Consider the following 11,674-nt stretch of genomic DNA (forward strand, 5'->3'; position numbering starts at 1 on the left):
CCATTTTTGCAAAGAGAATTTATGCACCTATTGGAAAATTGAATAAAGTCTGATGAGTATATCATTATTTGGACACATGCCAAGAAGCTTTATAAAGATTTAGTACATTGTTAAAATAGAAAATGGAACACAAGCTGGAAACATGCAGCATGAATATAGAAGAGTGGTGTTTTAAGATAAAATCTAGTGATGGTGATCCTGGACATAGCGTAGGCCACAGTACTTGCAAACAGCTGGTTCACTCTTGTCAAGGCATATGAACTCTATGGGATGCCCAAGTGCAGGATTTGTGTCTGCAATAAGAAAAATACAGTAAAACTAAGTTAAATATGATGTATTTTAGACAAGATATTATATAAGTAAGAGTGGGAAGAGAAAGCAACCTCCTTCACATGCTGCAATCCTGCCCTCAACTTTGATGGGAGGGACTTCATTGATCAACTCCATGGGAGATTTCTTGCTTGTATCCTGTCAATCACAAGGGATAAACAATGAGATCATGTGTTTGGTTGACATGGAATGGAATGAATTCTTTTGGGGGTATATATCGAATGAATTGGAATGTAAATTGTATAAAATGGAAAAATAACCTTTGTTGATTTTTAATGCGACTACTTTTTTATTTTATAAAAGTAGGGTTTTATGCAGAAAAGTCTCATTATTTTGGGAAAATCACATAATCTATCAATTCCTGTTTAAATAAAAAAAATAAAAAAAAACTTTTTCGTTAATTTGGACAAAATGTTAAATAATCGGGGCTTTTCTGTTAAAAAAAAAAAAGATTTAGGACTTTATCAAAATATTCCCAAAATAATGGGACTTTTCTGCATAAAACCCTTTATAAAATGATAGAATTACAATTAGCAATCAACAAAAACTTATATTTATTAAGCTATATTTTTTAGTAAAGATGGATTGCACATATAACTAAGACGAAGACATGATCTTTTACATACTTAAAAAATTTGTCTCAGGTAGAAGGCAGCTATTTTTTTAGATTGTTCTAAAAAGATGTATAATGTAGTGGCCATGGTAATTTTTTAACATAAAAGGGTTTTTAAGGTTGATTTAATCTTTTTAGTGAAAGATCAGGAATGATAACATCATTCAAATAAAGATTTTGATGGAATTCAACTGCATTGATTTATCAACCATACACAACATGGGGGGAAATTTTTCATTCCAATTTAGATTCACAAACCAATAATAAAATTTCAAGTGATGATTATCAGAATCAAAAGTATTGGATTGAAATGAAGAACAAATAATGCCATTTATAATATACACGGAAACACATTGATGGCAAAAATGTCTGAGAAGAGGAAATAATCAGATTAAAAATCAAGAAACAAGTATAGGGCACAAGGGGCATATATCTTTAACTGTTGAATCTTAACACAGATGTCAAATAACAGTATGTATTACTAGGGGGCATGAAACTTGTCCAACCCTCTAAAATGCAGCTCCACCTCCACCCAATGGTTTTAGACGAAGTTTGGTTTTCCAAACGCACACTTACTGGTTTGAGCTTTATTAAGATTCTAGATTACAAGATTTAACAATTCATGATTTTTATTAACAAATGACTAGTTAACTTCATGAAATTAGCGTCTGATTGTTTGTTTATGACTTGATGTGTATGCCCCATTGTGAAATGAATAACATATACATGGAAAACCTAATCGACCAACTGGTAATACAAGGAAAAGAACACCTTTTTAGGGGTTATACTAACCTGCATCCATTTAGCGGTGTGGCTGGTGGTGATTTCGCTGTTAACGACGCCGCTGAAGGGTCTGAGCGACGATGAAGAAGAAGATGTTTTCAGGGCTTTCAGAAAATTGGAAGTCATGGAAAATCCTCGTTTCGCCCCGTTCATTGCCATCGAATCAATTGAGATCAAGGATGGTTTGAATGGAGAAATGAAGATCGTAGGTAATAGGGTTGAAGTTCTCGGCCTGCGCTTCCTCTTGTGCTTGTAGCAGCCGATTTGATTGAACCAAAGTACGAAACGGGTTGTAAATTGTAACTTGTAGCCCCATCTAGTTTTTAGTTATTTCATTTGAGCACCTTCAACTTTTTTGTCATTCACATGAATAATGAGACACATAAAAAGTTGATTCCTCTGCTAAATAGAGTGACACGGTAAGGATTAGGGATGAGCATCGAAACCGGGTATCCGCTTTTGGAACCGCCTCGGAACTGCCGGTTCCGGTTCCTAAAGTTATGGAACAGCCTAAGGCGGTTCCGGTTTCGGTTCTCGTTTTTTCGGAACCGCTACCCGTAGGGTACTTGCCGGAACCGGTTTATATATATATATATATATATATATATATATATATATATATATATATATATATATATATATATATATATATATATAATTTCATATAAAGGTGTGTTACTTAGACCGGTTTAGAATATATTGGTCCGATTTTGTCCGTCATTGGTCCGAATTGATTTAATTTGGATCGAACTAAATTGCGGTTTTGTCGAAAAAAGTTAACAAAATTAATGCGACCGGGTTACCCGCTTCCGGAACCGGAACCGCCGGTTCTGGGACTAGTTCCAAATATTTAAGAACCGCCTAGAGCGGTTCCGGTTCCGATTCTAACTTTCTAGGAACCGCCGGTTCCTGTTCCGGTTCCGGTTCTCGCCAAATGAGGCGGGTACCCGCCTACGCTCATCCCTAGTAAGGATGTACCTTTTACATGGAGCTCGACGAGTGAAGGAAAAAAAAAAGGGGGGGGGGGGGGGGGGGGAGATGACTTATTAGGGTAATTAATTGTTGCCCTTGTACTCAATTGGTCACTTTCCTTTTTTTGTATCTCATTTACCATTGAACTTGTTGTAAGTGTTCACAGAAACCATTGAAACCGGCTATTGAAGGTTTTCGGCAATTTCTTATCTCCGGCGACTCTCCAGTCGTCTTCTCCGGCGAGCCTCCGGCAAAAATGAGATTTTCGATGGATCCTTGGGTCTCAGTTTGATGACTTATAGTAGCAGCAAGCAGCAGGAGGTGGTAATAGTGGTTTACCGACGGCAAAAGGGAGGTGGCAGCAAATCGACAGGAGGGAGAGAGGGGAGGGTGGAGAAAGCTAAGCAGCAACACCGGCGGTGGATGCCGCTTGGATGACAGTCAAGAAAAGTCCGCCGGAAAAACTCATTTTTGCCGGAGGCTCGCCGGAGAAGACGACCAGAGAGTCGTCGGAGATAAGAAATTGCCGGAAACCTTCACTAGCCGGTTTCAATGGTTTCTGTGCACACCTACAAAAAGTTCAATGGTAATGAGATACAAAAAAAAAATAAAGTGACCGATTGAGTATAAAGACAATAGTTAATTACCCTAATAAGTCATTTCCCCCAAAAAAAATCTCGTGAATGACATGTTTGTGTCGGTTCTCCCTCTTCTACAATATATGGGATTGAGGTGGGCTTCTTTTAAGGGTAAGGCGGGCAACGACATGTGGCTTGTCATTCGAATTTTGGGATTCTTTTAGGGTAAGGTGAGCAACGACATGTGACTTGTCATTCGAAATCCGTTTAGTTTTGTCAGTAATTTTTCGTGGTGTTTATATTATACTAATCCAATAAAGGTGATTAACCAACATAGAAGATAATATACAAGAAAAAAAAATTAGCTCATCCTAGGCTCATATGAGAGAGACACATGGCAGTTCAATGATGATCAAAATTCTATATAAACTAAAAATGTTGGGAAAAAAACAAGTGTGAAAAAACATATAAGCATAAGACTACATAACGGGTACTTTATCATTAGTATTACAAAGTCTCTATCATTAGTATTACAAAGTCGAGAACCAAATATAACCAATACAAGTACTTCCATTCCAATTCCATTCCAAATCAAGTTAAAAATGGATACTAAAAATTCAACATATCAATTATCTACTCTAAAATGTTCATTGGCGTCAACCTTTTTCCTTGTCCGTTTTTATTGTGTGTCGCCTCTTCAAACCTGGTATAAAAGTAAAAACTAGAAATAAAACAAAGTTAGTATGTAATCAATGATTTTGTATAAAAAACAAGACATAAGTTCAAACTTATTACTCACCGCTACACCGTCGTCTTTTAAAAGATCTTCAATATTGTCTACAATTGTTTTCCTTAATTTTTTTTTTCTAACCCAATATTGGGTGCAAACCAAAACCTCTACTATAGGTGTCGACAAACTTATTCGGTATGGATCTAATATACACTCACTTGTTATGTGGAAATGTTTGCCCATGACATACATGTTTGGAAATTTTTTAATCAAGAAGTCTATTTCTTTATTGATGGAAGTCACATTATCAACTGTCATATTCATAACATTTTTAATACCCTAACCATGAATGTAATCTAATAACTCACGGTCTATGTCATTTCGCTTATGACTATCGACAGGTATAAAATTAATGATGTTTTTGTGCATGATCCAATTTTCATCTATGAAATGTGTCATGACCCATATAGTTGATCATTTGACACAAGTTAGTCCAAGTGTTCATAATCAAATGCATTGTAGTTGTTGTACTACTTAAGTAATCCAACAATTTTTCTTTCATCAAAATAATAAATTGCAACATCATTACTAATTTTATGTCGAGATGGTAAAGTTAGATTTTCATCAAGTGTGCTCGTATACTCAATAAATGCTTCATTTTCAACAAATTTAAAGGGTAGTCCACCCATAGTTGGATAAACTTAATAAAGCTTTTTTTTATCCTTTTGTCGTCGAGCTTCAATATACTTACACTTCTATCACCACTATTTTCTTAAAAATTGAGGTGTACTTTAATTTTTAGTACTATCCGATTTTTTTTGTAGTTAGGATAATGTTTTCTCAAGCTATAAGTACCGTTATTCCGCGTATCAGCTTTGAGAATCGTGACGCAAAATTTGTATTTTCCATGCTCCCATTTTACTCCATCATCATCTTTTATCATGACCTCGTCAAAGCATCTCCAAGCATCAAACATCAACTCTTTTCTTTGATTCATTAGGTTGTCTTTTTTCTTTTACTCGTTTATTGCACATTGTCTTGGTTTTAGGTATTCTCAACAAAGATGACATAACCATCATCCTAAACACAATAAAATATTGTAATGCAAAGTAAACATAAGGATTTTCCAACAAACCAATACAATTACAACTTGAATTTCAAAAAAAAAAATACTACTAAAGTACACTAATTTCCAACAAATCAACTATAATTTCATGAAACAATACTACTAAATACATTAATTACCTACTAATCAACTAGAATTTTCCAACAAACAAATACAAGTACAATGTTCCAACTATGGTTACAACTTATAAGTAAGTTACTCTAAATCTTTAACAAACCAATACAACAACTAGAAATACATGGAACGATAACCATCAATGAGAATACATGATTATTTGAAAACTACAACAATAGGGTTTGCAACATATCTGAATAATTTTTTGTTTTATGAAATTTGCTTCAGTTCGTCGTAAGATATTTTCTATATAAAAGAAATTTCTTAATAAATATTTAATATTTAAACTAAGTTCAGAAATAGCTAAAGAAACTTATGTTTACCATAAAAGTTAGTTCTACAACAATTATTAGTTACTTGATTTTGTAAGTCTAACTATTCTAAAAGTAAAAAAATCAAAAATGTAGTCTATATAATTTCAAATAGGTTAATGACTTATAGGTATAATAAACATTATCTCATGTACATACATAGTCCCATATATATATTTTTGTACACATATAATCATTAAACTTGTTTATAATATTCAAAAATATTACTTATGATTGGCTATTGTAGGTTTAATTGGTTCTCGGGGTGCTTGGTAGCTCCGGTAGGATTTCAGAGATCTTATCCGGAAAAAAGCTCAACAAAAAATCCATATATTTGTCGTATAAGAACATTATAGGTTTAACTGTGTTTGTCATCCTTCGTAGCTCCAATGAGACTTCCGTCATCTTCTCCCACCACAAAATTGCTCTAGATATGTCATATATGAACAATCAGATCTGCCATTGATGAACCTTCAAAGACATGGTATTTTCAAAAACTCAATAATCGATTGTTCATATATGTCATGGTTGTGGAACACAATTTTCAAATATGTCATATGTTTTTATTTTAAAAAACTCACTAGAACTCTAGAAAGCCACCACAAAAACCTTAAGGTTGATGAATGAACATGACTTTAAGGCAAATCAATTTTGATTTCGTTTCAAACCCTATAATTTGAAAATTCCACCTGAAACGAGAAATCCTTTTTCAGCTCTAATGTGTGTGTATGTGTGTTCATCATGTTCTTGCGTTTCAGAGCAAGATGCAAGACGAAGATCATCTTGAGATGTTATCTACTTCTTGAGCATCAAAAGATTTATGAGTTTAATAATCAAATGATTTATGGGTTTGAGTTCTTGAGTTCTTCATCAGATTTGTTTTAGATTATTGGATTTAAGCATTATGTGTGTGTGTTTATTCTTGAACATTTGAAGATTTGTGGGTTTGAACATAATAACAAAGAAAGTATGTGTATGTGTGTGCGCGTTTTCATTTGGTCGGATAAGATGACCAAAAAACTCATGTCTGGTAGAAAAATTCATGTTTGATCTTAAACCTACGCTAACAAATCATATGTATGTTTTTTGAACATGGTAAACAAGTTTTATGGTCATATATAGTTATATACACAAAAACATAAGTGAATAAATGCATATACGGAGTAAAGTTTATTACCCATACACATCATTTTCCTATTTCAAATCGCAAAGGATGACTGGACTTGTTTCATTAGCAAAATAAAATTCTGATTGAGAATTGTAATTCTGAAGGGTTCTATAGCAGCAACGTCAGAATTTGAGGGGGCTTAAATGAAAATAAACCCAACTAGTTTTCAGATGCTATACGCTTGAAAACCCCCCTTCTGTTCAGCAATTCCACACAGTGAGGAGTCGCCAGCAATGGCAGCAATAGGTGGAGGAAGCGGTTCCTCAAATGCAAACGCCTCATCGTCTGCTTCCTCTCATCAAGCCCCCAAAATCCTATTAGCCAAGCCAGCTCTAGTCACTGCAGCCAAGTATAATCGCGGACCTGGTGGCGGTGGAGGCGGCGGTGGCCCCGATGACGCTTCATCGTCACTCCGCTCTCGCCTTCCCTCCGTTGGCTTTCTCAATCTGTTATCCGACTCCTGGGATTTCCACACCGATCGCTTCCTTCCGGTAGGTTGCTAGCCTTTTTTCAACTCAACCCATCTATCTGTCGTATATTGAACTCGTTTGATCGCAGTTTTTGACGGACAATACCGATTTTACGGTGATCGGAGTGATTGGTCCTGCGGGAGTTGGCAAGTCTACTATCATGAATGAGATTTATGGCTTTGATGCAACTTCCCCCGGTAGCCTAGCATTCATGCTTCTTCTATTTCACTAGTCATCTGTATATACACTTGCATTTGTGACTTCAATTAATAGTGATTAATTTTCTGTTATCATTCGGAGTAGGGATGTTGCCTCCTTTTCCGATAGAATCCATGGAAACCAAGGCCATGGCAAGGCATTGTACAGTTGGTATCGAACCTAGAATCACTTCTGAAAGGATCATACTTCTTGATACACAGGTTTGCACGTTTAAATTCCCAAACCTCTCTTAGTTTCTTTACGTCATGCTAAATTGTGCTGTATGAATGCAGCCTGTTTACAGTCCATCGATTTTGGCTGAAATGATTAGACCTGATGGTTCATCCACAATATCAGTTTTGGGTGGTGAACCCTTACCTGCTGAGTTGGCTCATGAACTCATGAGCATACAGGTATGTACCTTAAAACAAGTAGATGTTGTTACCATTTAATCTTGTGTTAATTATGTCCATTTTATGATATGCTTTCTCTAATTGACTCTGTTATCTTTTGACAAATCCTGCAAGGAACCCTTGTAGCTTGGTGTTCTCTTAACATCCATTTGTCACATTATATTGGTGGTTTCAGAAGGAGTTCATGATAACAACATGTGGCGTTTGATGGCAACGGTATGATCATGGAATGTAATTACTCATTCCATTCCATTCCAGCCAACTTAGGGTTTCCTTTTTGTGATTGGCAGGTGGACTTGCTAAAGCATAGCATACCAGACCCATCCTCCCTTTCTCTTTCCCATCCACAGAGCTCTAATTTAGGATCTGATAAAGAGGTGAAAGATAAAATTCAAGAGGTTGGAGAAGAATACATGGCTTCTCCTGTTTTTGTGCACACAAAGTGAGTTATCTTTTTTTTTCCCTTTCTTGATCTTTTTGTATGCATGATGCTCATTACTATTTTTTGCAGGCTTCATGAACAAGATGTTGCACCACATTATCTAGTTCAACTAAAGAAAGGACTTAATCAGTATTTTAGCTCCACTTCATTCAACAAACAGAAACATCAGAATGTAGATGATGGTGATTCTGCTTCTGCTTCTGCTGCTGCACCAATTAAGTCATTCTTTATTGCATCCAAGACTAACACTGACTCATTGGGGACACAACATGAGAGTTATCATTCTTCCTTGTGGAACCTCCGTGATCAGGTATGTTTCTTGTTTTTTTTTTTTTTATGTGTGTGTGTGAACCATTGTGTGATGGAGTTTGTTTGTTTGTGGGTTCAGGTTTTATCAATGAGTAGTCCATCATTTTCAAGAACTGTGTCTGAGAGAGACTGGCTGAAGAACTCTGGGAAGATATGGGAATTAGTGAAGAATTCATCAACCATTTCTGATTATTGCAAGACACTACAAAATTCAGGTTTATTCAGGAGATAGAGCCATGGCATTTCATCTGTTATCTTATGTCATACACACAGAAAACAATGTAGGGCATTTTTATTTTTGTTTTTGTTAATTTTATGTCCGAATATGGAGGGATATAAGCGTTTGCTGTCTGTTTTGTGAGCTGAATGAAAATTACCATATTTAAACATATATATTTTTATAAATTTGTCATTGCTATTTTCACTTGAATGGTTGAACCATTATGTGACTTGAAGAGAAATTGAGAGATTACTTGTCAAATACCAAAATTAACATGACATCTGAATCTGATGAAGACCATAACACAAGTATTATACATACATACCAATCATGTATGATGAGCTGAACAAAAATTAAAGCTTTAAATGGGAGCTTTTCATGTTTTGAGACAGAATCCTCATAGCTTTCAAGTAAATATCATTAACTTATAAAACAGTAGAGAATAGTTTCAGCATTTCATTCTTACATATTTGATAAGAAGAATAAGTTTGGGTGGGTAGCTAACATTCTACAAACATCTAAAGACATCTTCAAAATAACAAATGGATCATTCACTAATCATCACTCCATCATCACATCTGATGAACCCTCCATGGCTGGCTTATCTGATTTTCTTTTGTTCTTACCTACAAGCGAATGTGATGCACAGATTTAAGTCAAAAATAACATGAACATCAAAACAACAGCTACAAACAACAAGTTTATTAGCAGAAATTCTCATCAAGAATGCATACCTTTCTTTTCTTTCTTGGTTGCACGCTTTGATTTGATTTTCACACTCTTTTTCATGTGAAACTTTACTGGAGATTTAATGGCATCTTGAGATGACGTTCCTGATCCTGTAAATATGCAACAGCAGTAAGAGATATGATTGATGGTCAATGACTAAATACATATACATAGTTATGCACCACAACATCATAACTTTCGATTTACAAGATGTGGGATATCATCAGAAACTGGTACTCATCTCTTCTTATCCGATGTCTACTCCTAATGGATGCATTCATTTGTGTTGATATTACAAACAAAATAATGGAAAGTGACGATGGTATACATACCATCTGCAACAGCCATCTCGATATCTTCCATTGTAATAAGCCCCTTTTCGACAGCCTCCTTCTGGTCCTGCTCAATGTTTAGTAGATTGTTCAGTAAACCGCTTTAATTAGTCACGTAGCTAAGCAATTTTGTCCAAGATAAGACTACAGGTAAACTTATTATACACAAAACTATAACATACCCGACGCCATTTTTTCAGGATCTTTCGCTTACGTTTCCCGGAGATAACAGTGTTTTGGGGCTTATGCTTGACCTTTCCAGTAAAAGGATCACCATGCACCGCTCTTTTGCGGTCTGCGATGGCGGCTCTCCGCCGCTTCTGTACCACGTTAAAAACAGCCATTTCGATATATCGCTTTCTGTCTCCCTTTGAAGCTCAAGGCAAATTAGGGTTTCAAATGTTGAACAAGGGCTTCCGCAGTTCGTTATTTGTATTTTGTCGACAAGAAACTAGCAGTACGTTCCCCTCAGGTCTCGGAAAAAATCTTATTTAGTCCCTAGCCTTTTTATTTAGAGTAAATTAAAACTTTGTAGCTGTGCATCTTGTGTTTAAAAGCGGAGACAAACGGGGCGATTGTGTGGTATTTTTGTCTGACATAATATTACAAGACAGAGCTTATATAACACGAACATGACACAACATGATATCGTATTTTTTCAATTAACACGAAAACGAACTGATTAAAAAACAAAAAACACAACACGACAAATATAACATAAAATAATAATTAGTTTATTTAATTAATACTTAATTGTGATGAGTATGTAGAGAGAGTTAGGTCTCGTTTGATAGTTTCTGTTTGGGATAGTGATGTCTGATAAAGTGTTGTTTGGAAAAGTTTTCTGACTGAGAAAGAAACCATGTTGTTTGATTGTGCATCTGATTGACTGTGTTGAATGATGAAAAAAAGTAATAATTCAATAAAAAAAAAAATTTAAAAAAAGTTATATAAAAAATTAATAATCCAAGAAATAAAGAAAGAGTCGGGTTTTGTGCATAATTGTCTTTCCAACCTATTCAACCAGAAAGATATGATTTTGAGGCTTTCTGGGAAAGACATATCTTACCGAGAAAGACCATTTTTTTGTGCAAATCAAACAGTTTTTTCGGACCATTCAGCCAGAAATATTTGTTTGAACCTTGAAAGATGCATATCAAACGGGACCTTAGAGTTTCCCTTTTGTGTGTGTTGAGATGTTTGTATATATCTATATATACACTAGCCGTTTATCCGTGCTAAAACGACGAATACGAATAATAAATACCAACCTTTTTTCACTTCTATTTGACAATATATAACCTTTTTTTCTACTTGTATTTAAAAACAAATAATTTTTGCATATTATATCGTAATCAATGAGAAGTTGAGAACAAAACATGATTTATCTAATAAATTGTTTTACCTTTGTTTTACTATTATCATCAATTTTAATTTGTTTATGTGAAAGATATTATATAATGATTCATTTTTAAATATCAAAAAAAAAAACTTTTAAACCAAAGAAAAAAAACTTTTAGATACTTTAATTATAAATACTTTTTTTTTTAAATTAAAACATTAAATGATCTTAAATAGAACTCGCATAGATGTTCGTTCATAATTTACTAATGACGTAATTGCCTCAAAATAAACATATTAATATGACTTAAATTGTAATTTGGTTAGATACGATAATGAGAAAAATGCCCTCAAAAAATTATGATAATGATGAAATTGGCCACAAGAAAATAAAATATTACATATTTCTTAGTAAAATATAAAATTAAGGAAATGATAAAATTGTCATCAAGAAAAAAAAAATACTATATGATAACAGAACATAAATTTATAGGT

At 34.5% G+C, this 11,674-nt stretch overlaps 3 protein-coding genes across 3 annotated transcripts; 1 reads left to right on the forward strand and 2 right to left on the reverse strand.

Annotated features, from left to right (window-relative positions):
* Positions 1-38: 38 nt before the first annotated feature.
* LOC111918847 (NADH dehydrogenase [ubiquinone] iron-sulfur protein 6, mitochondrial) lies at positions 39-2,004 on the reverse strand. The gene is made up of 3 exons (XM_023914489.3): positions 1,736-2,004; positions 384-468; positions 39-293 (listed from the first exon to the last, which is right to left on the reverse strand). Exons 1-3 carry the CDS (start codon positions 1,883-1,885, stop codon positions 184-186), a joined length of 345 nt encoding a protein of 114 aa, XP_023770257.1. The 5' UTR covers positions 1,886-2,004; the 3' UTR covers positions 39-183.
* A 4,913-nt stretch (positions 2,005-6,917) lies between these two features.
* LOC111918572 (uncharacterized) lies at positions 6,918-8,981 on the forward strand. The gene is made up of 8 exons (XM_023914241.3): positions 6,918-7,216; positions 7,284-7,392; positions 7,499-7,614; positions 7,687-7,806; positions 7,933-8,022; positions 8,097-8,248; positions 8,318-8,558; positions 8,637-8,981. Exons 1-8 carry the CDS (start codon positions 6,959-6,961, stop codon positions 8,787-8,789), a joined length of 1,239 nt encoding a protein of 412 aa, XP_023770009.1. The 5' UTR covers positions 6,918-6,958; the 3' UTR covers positions 8,790-8,981.
* Positions 8,982-9,177: 196 nt separating this feature from the next.
* Positions 9,178-10,268, reverse strand: LOC111918660 (uncharacterized). Its single transcript, XM_023914325.3, has 4 exons — positions 10,021-10,268; positions 9,839-9,905; positions 9,512-9,616; positions 9,178-9,403 (listed from the first exon to the last, which is right to left on the reverse strand). Exons 1-4 carry the CDS (start codon positions 10,180-10,182, stop codon positions 9,339-9,341), a joined length of 399 nt encoding a protein of 132 aa, XP_023770093.1. The 5' UTR covers positions 10,183-10,268; the 3' UTR covers positions 9,178-9,338.
* Positions 10,269-11,674: the final 1,406 nt, after the last annotated feature.

Source organism: Lactuca sativa, chromosome 9, assembly GCF_002870075.4.
Source record: "Lactuca sativa cultivar Salinas chromosome 9, Lsat_Salinas_v11, whole genome shotgun sequence".
Lineage (NCBI taxonomy): Eukaryota > Viridiplantae > Streptophyta > Magnoliopsida > Asterales > Asteraceae > Lactuca > Lactuca sativa.